The sequence below is a fragment of the Salmo trutta genome, chromosome 13 (genome assembly GCF_901001165.1).
Source record: "Salmo trutta chromosome 13, fSalTru1.1, whole genome shotgun sequence".
Lineage (NCBI taxonomy): Eukaryota > Metazoa > Chordata > Actinopteri > Salmoniformes > Salmonidae > Salmo > Salmo trutta.
Window position 1 is genome coordinate 8,577,134 of NC_042969.1, and position 15,816 is coordinate 8,592,949.

Genomic DNA, 15,816 nt, shown 5'->3' on the forward strand with positions numbered 1-15,816 from the left:
CCACTGAACCATGAGATACAAGCATAGTCATAGTGGCACTGTATCAGAGATGCCAGGGTCCTCATAGTCTCTGTATCCAGGAACTTGGCTACCACAGGAACTTTGTCCTGGAGTGAACCTTCCCAATGTCCTTCAGAGCCATGAGTTTACCTGTCATGTGTTGGCTCAGTTCACATTCCAAGCATGTAACAAAGCATTTCTCCTTCACCACTACACCATTACACTTCACCGAGAAGTTGGAAGAGTATCTCACTTTGTGTTTAGAACCAAACAGGGTACATTCTGTCTTGCCTAAATGCAGAGACGGTTTGTTGTCGGATAACCACTTAGTCAGTTCGCTGCTTAGGGTCTTTTCAACAGTCTCCTTATTCTTTTGTGAAACCAAGAGGGCAGAATCATCCGCATATAGGAACAGCGGTCATGAAGAGGCAGAGTCCATGTCTTTTATGTAGAGCAAAAAAAGCAATGGCCCCAAAATGCTCCCATGCAGGAGGCACCACAGTTTATCTCCTTAGTATCGGACAGTGTCACACCTACATCCACCCTTTGGACCCTGTTAGTTAGGTATGACTTTTCACATAATAAGGAGTTGGTGCCAAATCTTTGTAGGTCAAGCATCACCATACTACAGAAGTTTCCCTTGTCAATTTCTTGCTAGCTAAAATCTCTCAAGTATAGTAAACAAGTGTCGGTAGAATAGGAATGTCTAAAACCGGACCGAAAGTTATATAAAATGACATCACACAAGATTGGCACTGTTCTGTAGTTCCCTTGTTCAACTTAGCTTCCTTTCTTGTATAAAGGAACAACTCTTGCATGTTTCAACTCTTGTTGTACCTTACCATGTGGATTGGAAAGGTTGATGATGTGTGTTACATAAAATCCAATACGATCAGCAGCATCACTCAGGAATCTAGCTGGGATGTTATCCAGTGCTGTGGCTTTCTGTTTGTCAAGATCTTTAAGCATATTTGTAACATCTAAAGTTGAAACCTGGGGAAATGCTAACTGTCCTTCGGAGACGCCCTTAACTGAATAATAGATTTCAATATGATGGTTTCCAAAGGTGCCAGAGTATTCTGGGTGTTGATCAACAAGGTTGCTGGCAATGGTGTTGAAAAACCAATTGAACTCATTTATCAGCCACCTGTGCTCTGTAAAAGGTAACATTACCATTGATGTTCAGTCTAATGCTGTTTGACTTTGTTTTTTGCTTGTTGCTAGGTCCTTGAGTCTTCCAAAGTCCCCTGGGATCTTTATATTGTCCTGGATCTTGCTCTTGTAGAAGGACAGTTTTGCTTCGTCAACCAGCCTTTGAACTGTGTTCCTTAGGTGTTTGTATTGAGTGAAGGAATCTGGCAATTTTGACGTCAGTCTTTTCGAGCATTGTTTCTCAAGGTGATGGAAGGAAGGATTTCCCTACTGATCCAGGATTTTGGCCTTTGTTTGATCCTCATCACTTTTAGGGGTGCCAGCTTGTCCACAGTACTGACTGACAAATGTACCTTCCCATGCTCTATCCACACCCTCACTTTCCATAACATCAGACCTGTCAGACTGTCCTAGCAATTCATTAAATCATTTTTTTGTCATAGTTTTTGAGGGATCTTGTCCTGATGGTTTTGTGGCAATTTTCCAGTTCCCCCCTTCACTTTCCTAGTGCGGTGTATTAAGAAATGGTCACTAATTCTATTTGCAATTATACCACTTTTGGATGTCTTGTGTTATACAATAATGAGATCAATGTCAGACTGACTGGTGTCACAGATTCTTATAGGCTCATTTATCAACCGAGTCAAACAGAACGTTTTGCAGAAGTTAGACAAGGCCTTATACAGGGTCAGCTCATGTTCACTACATCAGCATTTGCATCACTCAGTAGAATCACTTCAGAGTTTAGAAAGTCACAGTGGGCAGTACACACATTTTCATGGATCTCATAAAAGTAACTCCTGTCTGGAGGTCTATACAATGCCCCTGTAAAGATTGGTTTGCTTTTAGGTAATAATATATCCAGCCAAACTGCTTCCATGCAATCATGATTTAAATCTGTTTTCATATTAAAACCAATGTCTGCTCTGACATTAATGTACACACCCCCTCCTCTCCGATTTCTTTCCTTTCGGGTAATTAGGAAGTTTTCTATTTCTGAGTCTTTGACGGAAGGATCTAGCCAAGTCTCTGTGAAACATAAAACCCCTGCATTACTCTTTTTGGCAGGCAAATCTCTATTTTTGGCAGTATACTATGTACATTAAGATATAAACAATGCAAAACCTCTGGAGGCGAGGGGCTTGAAAGAGTCTACCTCAGGATGTTCCGTTTAGGTGATATGTTCTCCTCATCACCAAGGAAGGCTGCTGACACAATTGATTGTGGGAGAGCAGACGGAGGACCAAAGGGTTAAACTCTGTCCATCTTCATGCAGCGTTGGGCCTCCGCCTCGGATGATAGTAACTGTGTAAGGAAACATTAAAACACAAACACAATCCAACATGCAGGTAACTGACAAAATAATGGAAACACTTCAGTAAATGAGGGATACAAAGTATATTTAAAGCAGGTGCTTCCACACAATTGTGGTTCCTGAGTTAATTAAGCTGTTAACATCCCATCATGCTTAGGGTCATGTATAAAAATGCTGGTCAGGCCATTATTTTGCCCATTATTTTGGCTATGCCCCCATAGGATGGCAATGCCCCCATAGGATGGCAATGCCCCCATCCACAGGGCACGAGTGGTCACTGAATGGTTTGATGAGAATGAAAACGATGTAAACCATATGCCATGGCCGTCTCAGTCTGATCTCAACCCAACGCTTTCCACCACCACCATCAACAAAACACCAAATGATGGAATTTCTCGTGGAAGAATAGTGTTGCATCCCTCCAATTAAGTTCCAGACACTTGTAGAATCAGTTACCTGTATCTGCAACTTCAAAAGGGTGCCCGCTACTTGACCCTAAAACACAGACAGGTTAAACAAGCAAACAGACAAACAAACAAAACAGGTGTATATGCTTAAACACACGCGCTCCTCGTTACCAGGCAGACTTTAGCCACTCGGATGGAAACATGTACCTTCAGGCTATACTCAAACCTTACACCCCAACCTGAGCACTCCATTCTGCCACCTCTGCTCTCTTGGCCCTCCCACCCTTACGGGGGTCAACTTCCGCTCAGCCCAGTCAAAGCTCTTCTCTGTCCTGGCACCCTATTGGTGGAATGAGCTTACCTCTGACGTTAGGACAGCAGAGTCCCTGCCCATCTTCCAAAAATGCCTGAAACCCTACCTCCTCACGGATTATCTTGATTATTCCCACAGCTTTATTGCGTAAAAATGTTCTTACTATGACTGAGATATGTGATTGTCTCCCAAGCTATCTAAAGATGAATGCACTAACTGTCAGTCGCTCTGGATAAGAGCTTCTGCTAAATGACTAAAATGTCAATGGAAAATGGAAACCGATGGAAACAGGCATGTTTATTCCGCCACCGCCTGGGAATAGGATAACGGCCATCTGTTGCAGCCCAATGTACAGTATCACCCTCGCTCTGCGTCCAACTCGCAAAACATGTATCCAGGCTGTCTCCACCTCGGTCCCCACATGCAGCAGGAGAACAGGGGGTGAGAGGGAAGCGCGTGAGATGGGAAGTGACAGGGGTTGCGTGGGCCCAGTGCTGGAGCCTTGCCTCAGATAGGAGAGGAGAGCATTATGCCACAGTTTATTCCTTCCTAATCACCTCATCTGTTTAGTGACACGCAGAGCAGCCGTCACTTCTCTCAACATGGCTGTCGAGCTGTCTTTTTTTCTTTTTGTTTTCTCTTTTTGTTTTTGCGTTAATTAGTTGTAGTTTAGAGTCGGAGTCTACACCTGTTGTTTACAAAGCATGTGACAAATAACATTTATTTGATTGAGTTTGCGGTCGTGTGTCATCTCCTGTTCAAGTCTATTGAAGTTTTATTTTTTTTTTCTTTACATTTCCAAACAGTCCATTTATATTTTCTAACGGGGCTACACATTTGGGTAAGTTTTCTTTCTTGCCTGAGTAGCCTCGTTTCATTGCCAAAAATAAAATTAAACCTTCTAGTGTTCAGCGAAATAACAACACAATGTCAAATACAGGTAGCCTAGTCAAATAATTAACATCCAATCACATCAACCGTTACTCTCTTACGGGAATTCCACTAATGGTCCGTATGTAGACAAACGTAGCTGCTGCTCATGTTGGTATCTGTACTGATGGCGCGAACGCCATGACAGGGAGACATAGTGGAGTGGGAACGCGTGTGCAAGCAGTTGCTCCCGACGCCACTTGGGTACACTGCAGCATCCATCGAGGCGCTCTTACTGCAAAAGGAAATGCCTGACAGCTTGAAAAACTACAGTGAAAATGGTTAACTTTGTTAAAGCAAGGCCCCTGAACTCTCATATTTTCTGCACTATGCATTGAAATGGGCAACGCTTTTACAACATACAGAAGTGCGCAGGTTATCAAGGGGCAAAGTATTGACACGTTTGTCTTTACTGACCATAATTTTCACTTGTCTGACCGCTTGCATGATGACGAGTTTATCACAAAACTGGCCTATCTGGGTGATGTTTTTTCTCACCTGAATGATCTGAATCTAGGATTACAAGGGACTCTCCGCAACTATATTCAATGTGCGGGACAAAATTGAAGCTATGACTAAGAAGTTGGAGCTCTTCTCTGTCTGCATTAACAAGGAAAACACACAGGTCTTTCCATCATTGTATGATTTTGTGTGCAAATGAACTCAAGCCTACGGACAATGTCAAATGTGATATAGCAAAGCACCTGAGTGAGTTAGGTTTGCAGTTACGCAGGTACTTTCCTCGAAACGAATGACATAAACAACTGGATTCGTTATCCCTTTCATGCCCTGCCTCCAGTCCACTTACCGATATCTGAACAAGAGAGCCTCATCAAAAATGCAACAAGCAGTTCTGTGAAAATGTTATTTAATCAGAAGCCACTGCCAGATTTCTGGATTTGGCTGTGCTCAGAGTCTCCTGCCTTGGCAAATCGCGCTGTTAAGACTGTGATGCCCTTTGCAACCACGTACCTATGTTAGAGTGAATTCTTGGCCCTCACTAACATGAAAACTAAATACAGGCACAGACTGTGTGGAAAATGATTTAAGACTGAGACTTTCCCCAATACAACCCAACATTGCAGAGTTATGGGCATCCTTTCAAGCACACCCTTCTCATTAACCTGTGGTGAGTTATTCATCATTTTTGATGAACAAATAAGATTTTATATGTAAGATGGTTAAATAAAGAGCAAAATTATTGATTATTATTATATTATTATTTGTGCCCTGGTCCTATGAGAGCTCTTTGTCACGTCCCACAAGCCGGGTTGTGATAAAAACTCATTATTTTGTTTAATAAATGTATCGTATAGTGTGTGTGTGTGTGTGTGTGTGTGTGGGGCAGGCTTACAATGATGGTAAAAAACAACATTTGAGAGTGCGCTGACCCTGGTGCTAGAGGGGGTACGCAGCTGGAAGTTGAATGTCTGAAGGGGTATGGGACTATATAAAGTTTGGGAACCACTGTACTAGACAATATGTTGAGTCATACAAATGTGTAATACAGCTTAATTTCACATTGTCATTCATGATGTGTAATGTTTTCAACCCCTTCCAGAGTTATTGAATAGTCATGGCCATATGGCTGCAATCACAAAACCCCATTGCTACAAATTACACCAATTAGTATTTAATTAAACGTAATGACTGGGAATTGTCACGTTAATGAGAGAAATAAGCACAGAACAGAATGTTTGTCTTTATTTCCCGTTTTTCTTCTCTCACTTTCTCTTAGCTGGAGGATGACATTGTGGCCCGTCCGAATTACTTCACCACGATGAAGAACTTTGCCCTGCAGCAGCCTTCTGAGGAGTGGATGATCTTGGAGTTCTCCCAGCTGGGCTTCATCGGTAAGCCTCAGCCCATGCCAAAATAGCTAGCATAGCGCTACTGTTGAGTGTGTGAGTTAACGAGCGATGACTCAGTGTGTCACCAAGGCAACAGCCAGAAGAGCTAGCCCTACGCGCTGCTGTTGAGTGCCTATGTGTGGTAAAGAGCCATGTCACTAACGTACTACAGCCAGAAGAACTAGCCTATAGTGCTCTAATACTGAATCTGTGAGTTAAAGATTTACGACTTAAGATTTTTACCAAGGCAGCCCCGAAATAGGGACTAACAATGAACCCCTAATTAGGACACTGATATTTGAACATAGGGCAAGACACAAACTTGAAAGCCGCTCGGCTATTCAAAGACATAATCCTGAGTAATGGCAAAGGTAAGCTATTTTAGTCAGAAGGTTATGATCAAATCTACAGCTTGGCAGGAAAGTTGTTCCTAAGCTCCCTCCAACTCGTCAGAACTCAATTTAAAAGTACCCACTTTGAATTAAAGCCGCCAAAATTAATTGAAGCGTCAACCTCCATTTGATCTCTGCTGTAATTATACTGTCGAGAGTAATCAATTACTTATATCTTCCGCAATCTATCAGTGTTGGGTAGCTGGCATGTGAAAATACAGCACTTGAATGGGGCTGAAGTACATTTTAGAGTCAAGGCCACAGTCTCGGTTTGTGAGAGCAGTTCCAACTTTCAAGTAAAGTGAGCTGGAGGGGACAAAATGCGGTCAAAGCTTTTCAGTTGTCGCGTTATATTCGGGGAGAAAATGGGGAACAAGCGGTGTGTTTTCAGGGCTCGTAGGGAGCTAGTTGATTTTAACCCAAAGTAAAGAGGTTTTGACAGCCAGCGCAGGGCCTGGTCCCAAGGTAAACTGAACCAAAGAATCCCCTAGTGTTGTTTCTGCAGGGTTTGACACGTGCTAGACACAGACAGACCCCATTGAAGTCAAGCATTCTAACGACACACACAGACTCACTGTCAGAGTCAATCGTTTTTTTTTTTTATGAAAATGAATAGTGATATACATCATCCTTACCACTCAGCACTCATCTATGACTGAACCAAAAAATATGGCACCGATTGATTTGAAATTATGAGCGGAAAATACCCAAATGAACCCTTCTCTGATGGTGTGTTTTTGTCATGGGACTCATAATAGTCTGGCTGAAGCTGAATTCCACTTTCTTATGATTGTGGCCTTTTGACATTTCTAACTTTTCCATTCAGACATCTAAGAGGGGGTCTGGTGTCTTGTGACTCTCTGCTGATCAGTAAAGAACAAATGACAGCAGCCACTTAAAGGCCATTAAGCGGCCACAGCTGTCACACATATACCCAAGCCATTGTGTGCCTCTGTGTCGTGTGTGTGTGTGTGTTCACACAAGTGACAACTGAGAGCATTTTTTTTCTCTCTGAGAAATGGAAAAGAAAAGTATTGGAAGAAGCGTCAGTGAAGTGATTGCCATGGACCAAGCATTATGAAGACACTACACTAATTAGCTGAGTGTCATCCACCCCTTTACAAGGGTGACATTTGACCAAAACACTTTCTTCTCTTCCTTTCTCTCTCTGACACACACACACACACACACACACACACACACACACACACACACACACACACACACACACACACACACACATATATATATATATATATATATATATATATATATATATATATATATATATATATATATATATATATATACAGAATCCCCCTCATTTACACACAATTACACTGCATGCAGCATGCTCTTTCTCATGAGCTTCTGCTGCTGCACTTTACTCTAATAGGTCCCTGAGCGCTGTTCGGGGCCCAACTTAACCAGTGATTGATGCCCACTCTCCTCTCCTTCCACTCCATCTCTCCAGCCCCATCTCCCCCAGCAAGACCTCCCTCATTACTGGGCCCTGTCTATAGAGGCTGTCAAACAACATGTGTTGTATTCTCCCTCTAGCTATAGGACCAGTAGGATGTATAGGGACTAGGGAGTGATACTGATCTAAGGTCAGTTTTGCGCTTAAGGGTAAGCATGGGATTGGGTGAGGGCAAGCTGATCTGAGATCTGGCAACTTCTACCTATTGGGGAATAGTCTATTGGGAGCCCATTGACTAATAAAACAATACATTTAGGTGCAATATGTTGCTGCTGGTAGAACAAAAGTTGTCTCCAAGGACTATCTCCCATGGGGGGAAAACAATGCTGAGATTACTATTCACTTTCAATTGAGTAGAAATCTTAGCCTGAGATTGCTTGACGTGGGCCTTCTCCTATTCCACTTATCAAACATATAAAGTTAAAGCTTCTGACGGATAACGTAGCTGCTGCTGTCACTCGCTGTGCTTATCTAAGCGTATTGAGTGCCTGTCAGTTTAGTGTGTGGATCCGATTGCAGGCTTCCCGTGAAGGAGATGGGGCTGAGGCGTCACTTTCTCTTTCTCCCTGTTTCTCTCTCTCTCTCTCTCTCTCTCTCTCTCTCGCTCTGTATCACCCCTATATCTCTCTCATCTTTCTCTCTCTCCTCTCTTTCTCCTTCCCCCTCTCCGTACACATTCAAGTTGAGCGCATGGTCCTCGCGTGTAGCTCGGTCCGACAACCGTGACCGGCCCGGAGTTCTGATAAGCCTACCGCCGCCGAGCGGTCAACAGCATTGGTCACAGAAAAGACACCGACCTCGATTCTGCATTGCTTGTTTTCAGTCTGAGGACTAGGAGAGAGGGAGCGGGGAAGAGAATGAGATCTAGATTTAGAATCACTGAGCGTTTGAACTTGTTCAAAGTTGTCACCTTTTTAGAGATTTTAAACGGACGAGGTACAGTAGTTAAAAGGAGGAATAGCTATACGGTTGAGTAATGATACTCTCACATTTTTGCTTCTTCCTTTTCCCTAAAGATGAAGAAAGTAGCCTAGACAACAAGATTTACCAAAAATCAACTCCCATTCTCATCATGCGCTATTACGCAGTCAGAGAGCTGCACAGCCTCTGTATTAGGCTTAGTCCAGTCAGCGTTTGTTGTCAATGGGCTTTAAAACACAATTACATAACATAATTAGTCATCGTCGTGACGATAATGATCCGAGACAAACCATAACAATATTCCCCATAACAATATTCCGCCATGCGGCGCTAAATACATAATTCCCACAAAGCAGTGGGGAGGCTTTGTGAGCAGTAATCCGATGGGCTGTGCTCTGACTTGGCTCTCTCAGGTGTTTTTAGGCGCTCTAGCTAGTGGTTAGCGACTGTTAGTGACTCTCTCCCTTCCGCTCTCATTAGGATTCTGAGGCTAACCGGCCCGACAGGGCTAGCAGCGAGCACAATCAGGGAGAATCAGGAAACAGCCATCTGAATGTGTGGATATGCATATGAGTGCAAGGAAATAGGGGGTAGAGAGAGGTCATGTCTTCCGGATGACTGAGCATTGAACAGGACTAGAAGTGGATCACGACTACTGAGACAGACAGGACAGGGTGTCTCACTCAGAGTGTTGATTCATGAAGATTAGTAAGGCAAAGGTGGGGGGGGGGGGGTAGATCTCATTTGAATGAGTGAGGGGAAAAAAAGACTATCAACTGATAGAAAAGAAGGGGAAAACACAGTACGGAGTATCCTACATCAATGAAACAGATAGCTCTCAATAGCCTACAAAGATAAATAAAGATATGCATGCTCCAAGAAACTAGAACCTGATTCAATTAAAATAAAACAGAAGACTTAAAATTGTAATTTACTCCGAGCCTTATCTGCTGAAATATCACTTATGTTATAACAAATGACACATTTTATTAAAAATCATCTATCATCTTGAACGCGCTTCATGGCAAACAATCAATTATGCTATCATTTTGCAGCACCTCTCGCCGCCACGTGCACAAATTATTATTAGCGCCCAAGGGATCATGTAGGGATGGAGAGAAATGGGATTTGTCAGTTTAATTTAGACTGCAGTGCTCAACAGTGGGTTTGGCAGTCCAGGGGTGCATCTCAATACTCTAGAGTGGCTTCCTCTCCTCATTTCCTCGCCTTCATCTGCACTAATTTGAAAAACTGGACTGTTGAAAGTAAAGATCTGGATGCCAGTCACCATATTGCTTTCAAATTAGTGCAGAATGAAGAGAAAAGTAGGTCACTTAAGAGTATTGCGATGCACCCCAAGTCCTGCATTCGGTACTTATTCATTATTCAGCAGTCAGCGATTCATAGCATATGTAAGCACCACATTGTTCTTACACTTTATTCATAGCAGCTTGTTGGTGACAAGGCCAGAGAAAAGCATCTCTCCTAAGTCACAATCCTAATATAATGCTGCGTTTTCAGCCCAGAAGTAAATTCCACCTCTGTATCCCTTCACGCAAGCATTCTCCTGAGTCAGCATTCACTAGCATTACAGCCTTCACCTTCTCCCATGAGTTCATGTAATTTAGATGCATGACAACTAATGCAATACGGTTGTTATATACACACACACACACACACATATACAGTGCATTCGGAAAGTATTCAGACCCTTGACTTTTTCATCATTTCTTTATTTTACAGCCTTATTCTGTAATTGGTTAAATTGTTTTTTTTCCCTCATCATGACAAAGCCATTTTTTGCTGAAATATCAAATTTACATAAGTATTCAGACCATTTATTCAGTACTTTGTTGAAGCACCTTTGGCAGTGAATACAGACTTCTTGGGTATGACACTACAAGCTTGGCACACCTGTATTTGAGGAGATTCTCCCGTTCTTCTCTGCAGATCCTCTCAAGCTCTGTCAGGTTTGATGGGGAGTGTCACTGCACAGCTATTTTCAGGTCTCTCCAGACATGTTTGATTGCGTTCAAGTCTGGGCTCTGGCTAGGCCACTCAAGGTCATTCAGATAATTGTTTACGAAGCCACTCCTGCGTAGTCTTGGCTGTGTGCTTAGGGTTGTTGTCCTGTTGGAAGGTGAACCTTCACCCCAGTCTGAGGTCCTGAGCTCTCTCAAGAAGGTTTTCATCAAGGAACTCTCTCTACTTTGCTCTGTTCATCTTTCCCTCAGTCCTGACAAGTCTCCCAGTCCCTGCCACTGAAAAACATCCCCACAGCATGATGCTGCCACCACCATGCTTCACCGTAGGGATGGTATTGGCCAGGTGATGAGCTCTGCCTGGTTTCCTCCAGATGTGATGCTGGGCATTCAGGCCAAAGAGTTCAATCTTGGTTTCATCAGACCGGAGAATCTTGTTTATCATGGTCTGAGAGTCCTTTAGGTGCCTTTTGGCAAACTCATGTGCCTTTTATTGAGGAGTGGCTTCAGTCTGGCCAATCTACCATAAAGGCCTGATTGGTGGAGTGCTGCAGAGATGATTGTCCTTCTGAAAGGTTCTTCCAACTCTACAGAGGAACTCTGGAGCTCTGTCAGAGTGACCATCACCTCCCTGACCAAAGACATTCTCCCCCGATTGCTCAGTTTGGCCGGGCAGCCAGCTCTAGAAAGAGTCTTGGTGGTCCCAAACTTCTTCCATTTAAGAATGATAGAGGCCACTGTGTTCTTGGGCATCTTCAATGCTGCAGACATTTTTTGGTACCATTCCCTGATGTATGCCTCGGCACAATCCTGTCTCTGAGCTTTACGGACAATTCCTTCAACCTCATGACTTGGTTTTTGCTCTGACATGCACTGACAACTGTGGGATCTTATATAGACAGGTGTGTGCCTTTCCGAATCATGTTCAATCACTTGAATTTACCACAGGTGGACTCCAATTAAGTTGTAGAAACATCTCAAGGATGAGCTCAATTTCGAATCTCATAGCAAAGGGTCTGAATACTTATGTAAATAAAGTAATTTTATTTTTTATATATTTGCAAAATATTCTAAAAACCTGTTTTTCTTTGTCATTATGGGTTAGTGTGTGTAGATTGATGAGGGGAAAAAACGATTTGGTCAATTTTAGAATAATGCCGTAACATAACAAAATGTGTGAAAAGTAAAGGGGTCTGAATACTTTCCGAATGCATTGTACATTGTCTTCACTGACCACGAGAATCCATATATGTCAGATCAGGTTTGCAATGAATAACTTCAATCATACCCCCTTTCACCAGTAGAAGGGGGAGGAAAGAACTAGTGGAGTTGACACTCACGTCCTGTAGTAAATCAAGGGAGATGATCCAGGTCTGTGCTCTCCAAATTCACCAAATGAATGTGCTTTGTCTCAACAGACCTTTTCCCGCTGAAACTCTAACACATTCAAAAGCGAATACTGGAACAATATTTCGAACTTAGAACGTGGGGAATGGTCAGAGGCGATCTATAGAACACTAATATAATTGTGTTTATTTTGTGATGTTTCAAGGAAATACTGTAACTTGGAAAGTATACCCACTACAAACAGTACCAGTCAAAAGTTTGGATACACCTACTCATTCAAAGGTTTTTCTTTATTTTTACTAGTTTCTACATTGTAGAATAATAGTGAAGACATGAAAATTATGAAATAACATATGGAATCATGTAGTAACCCAAAAAGTGTTAGTGTTTAACAAAGCATTTATTTGCAGCCCAAATAAATGCTTCACAGAGTTCAAGTAACAGACACATCTCAACATCAACTGTTCAGAGGAGACCGCGTGAATCAGGCCTTCATGGTCAAATTGCTGCAAAGAAAACACTACTAAAGGACACCAATAAGAAGAAGATACTTGCTTGGGCCAAGAAACACGAGAAATGGACATTAGACCGGTGGAACTATGTCCTTTTGTCTGATGAGTCCAAATTTGAAATTTTTGGTTCCAACCTCCATGTCTTTGTGAGACGCAGAGTAGGTGAACGGATGATCTCTGCATGTGTGGTTCCCACCGTGAAGCATGGAGGAGGAGGTGTGATGGTGTGGGGGTGCTTTGCTGGTGACACTGTCAGTGATTTATTTAGAATTCAAGGCACACTTAACCAGCATGGCTACCACAGCATTCTGCAGTGATACGCCATCCCATCTGGTTTGCGCTTAGTGGGACTATCACTTGTTTTTCCACAGGACAATGACCCAACACACCTCCATTTGACCAAGAAGGAGAGTGATGGCGTGCTGCATCAGATGACCTGGCCTTCACAATCACCCGACCTCAACCCAATGGAGATGGTTTGGAATGAGTTGGACCGCAGAGTGAAAGAAAAGCAGCCAACAAGTGCTCAGCGTATGTGGGAACTCCTTCAAGACTGTTGGAAAAGCATTCCAGGTGAAGCTGGTTGAGAGAATGCCAAGCGTGTACAAATCTGTCATCAAGGCTACTTTGAAGAATCTAAAATCAAAAATAAATTGTGGCATACAGCAGGTTAGCCACCAGGGAGAGACTCGTCGAGGCCTGGTGACAGACGGAGTCTACATCATGCTGCGATGGCTTCCTCTGCTGAACGTGCCAGGTCTCGACTGGCTCTCCGGCCAGGACTAATTGGGGCTGATTGTGGTTGGTGAATAATCAAGGGGCTGATTGCTCACCAGCTGGACGAGTCCCATAAAGCTGCCAGAAGGGCAGCACACGGGGGTGGGGACTGGGGGAAGAGAGGTTACTCCCGTATAGTCGTGCTCAGGACCAGAGATAATGGAGGGAACTTGTTTTTGTTCCCCACAGGATACAGCAAGACTCCGGACCCCAGAAGACGCTATCCCGGAGGAGACCTATTCTTTTCTTTTTGTTTGTTATTTAATAAACACCCTTGAAACCGAGCTAATACAATTCTGTCCGTGTCTGATCTGTGTAAATGTCTTGACCAAACCCCCTAGTCTGACATTTTGATTTGTTTAACACTTTTTTGGTTACTACATGATTCCATATGTGTTTTTTCATAGTTTTCATGTCTTCACTATTATTCTACAATGTAGAAAATAGTAAAAATAAAGAAAAACCCTTAAATGAGTAGGTGTGTCCAAACTTTTGACTGGTACTGTAGATGAAGTTTCCATACTATGGGTTGTTCCTGTAATATGAACAGTTATTGAAGTGTTTTTGTTAAGAGAGGGATGTGATTTGAGAAGTTATACTTGTTTTGCATAACTTTGCATAGTGAGTAATCACCGCCCCGAAGTGAAGTCAGGGAGCGTGCCAGCCTGCCGGAACCACCCCTTTCGAGCAAAAGATATGAATGATGGGTTAATAAATTAACACATTATACCAGGAAAGTGTGAAGCTGCATATGCATGTGTTTAAAATGGTCTGAACTTTGAATCTCAACACGAGGTGGAGACGATAAACTCACCTCCCGGACAATCACTGGTACGGCTGATTAGCTGTGCTAAGTAAAGTATCTTTGAAAGCGAATTAAGTAGGACCATCCTGTTACTCCGTTCAAACCATCGTATTACGCTACTCTCATCACCCCACTGGGGAACCATTGATACGGCTGGCTAGACTATCTTCAAAGAAGCATCTTCAAGAGCGAATGGAAGGAAAATAAAGTCTGTAGTTCTGTTCAGGACTACACGACAATGCACCGGATACCGGACAACTACAAAGAAGGACAACAGGAGAAGAGTTGTTGGAAACATTTTGGACAATCAGAGCCTTACAATTGTGCCACGAAAGGGCCAAACCCCTTTCCAAGGCTGCCCCGTTCACCGAGAGATCCCAGGCATATGTAAATACATTCATTCATGATTTCTTGCTCAAAGTGGGCTGTGGTTTGTGTGCAAAATATATGGTTATTGTAGGTGAGAGTAGTTTCTGAATGTGGCAATTTTATGTCTCTGTCCCTCTCTCTCCATCGCCATCTCTTCTTTAACAAGCATCCGTGTTGTTGTCATTCCGCCTGGGACCTGTTCTCAGCGTATTAAGTCTCCAGTCAATAACTGGTCCAGAGTGTGTGTTTATCCTGTGTTCCCATTTAATTAGCTAGTAAATAAATAAACACATTTGTGTAGTACTGAATCATAAATAAGGCTCAGGTTTTTGTAGATGCAAGGAGGTTACGACTGTTCAGAATGGTGATATGATACGAGTTTATGATTAATAAGTTGACTGTTTATAGACGTGATAGGTAAAGACCTTTTAGAGTTTAATTTAAAGAATCGCTCTCGTGGTGCCCCAGATCCTAATGAGTTAATTGTTACATTATTAATTTAATTGGGTAACAATTAAACATAGTTAATTAGACAGTCTTCAGATTAATGTTAAAGACAAGCCACGACAACATACACACACACACACACACACACACCAAAAGAAAGCCTACTACACAGGGCACCCTCATCTAATTACACATTGTCCCTTGTTACTGTTGACAAGCCCATCAAGGCCATGATTGGTGAATCACTGATCCATTTCCAGCTCTTTGTCTGTTGGCAATGTTAGGGACACAAACACACAAACAGTACTTTTAACATGGCGTTTTCAACTTACATATTTGACGTACATGATTGCTTTGTGTGTGCTTATTTACACAGTAATTATTATTGAACATGTCCTGGGATTAGAGCTAACGAATTTGTCTAAAACATCCCAATGCCGACAAAACAAAATGGGCAAGACAAGGTGGGATAATCTTTTGGGGCCAATTGCGGTGGAAATGCTTTTATACACAAATATTGATATAAAACCCATCCTATTGCTGGAAACTTGGAGTCACCCAATTTTGTATTTTGTTTTATCACCACGATGTGGAAAAGCATGCAGAGTTTATAGGCACATGAAATATGTTTTGATGAGCTTTGTAACTTATTTCATAACTAAATAATCGATGGCGGTTAAGTGCACGGCGATGAGCTTCATGCAAATTTCCACTAAATATCAAGGGTAGGCTATTATTTTAATAATGCTGCTGACAATGATCAAATATAAATGATCTGTCTGTTATCCATACATCATCAGCAATTTTGCTATATTAT

General features: G+C 42.5%; 1 protein-coding gene across 1 annotated transcript in view; it reads left to right on the top strand.

The window, feature by feature from the left end:
• The window catches only part of mgat4b (alpha-1,3-mannosyl-glycoprotein 4-beta-N-acetylglucosaminyltransferase B), a 203,310-nt gene that overhangs the window by 155,496 nt on the left and 31,998 nt on the right, over positions 1–15,816 (top strand). Inside the window, exon 8 of the mRNA XM_029770807.1 lies at positions 5,856–5,970. Within this exon, the coding sequence (XP_029626667.1) occupies positions 5,856–5,970 (115 nt within the window). The remainder of the gene's footprint in view (positions 1–5,855; positions 5,971–15,816) is intronic.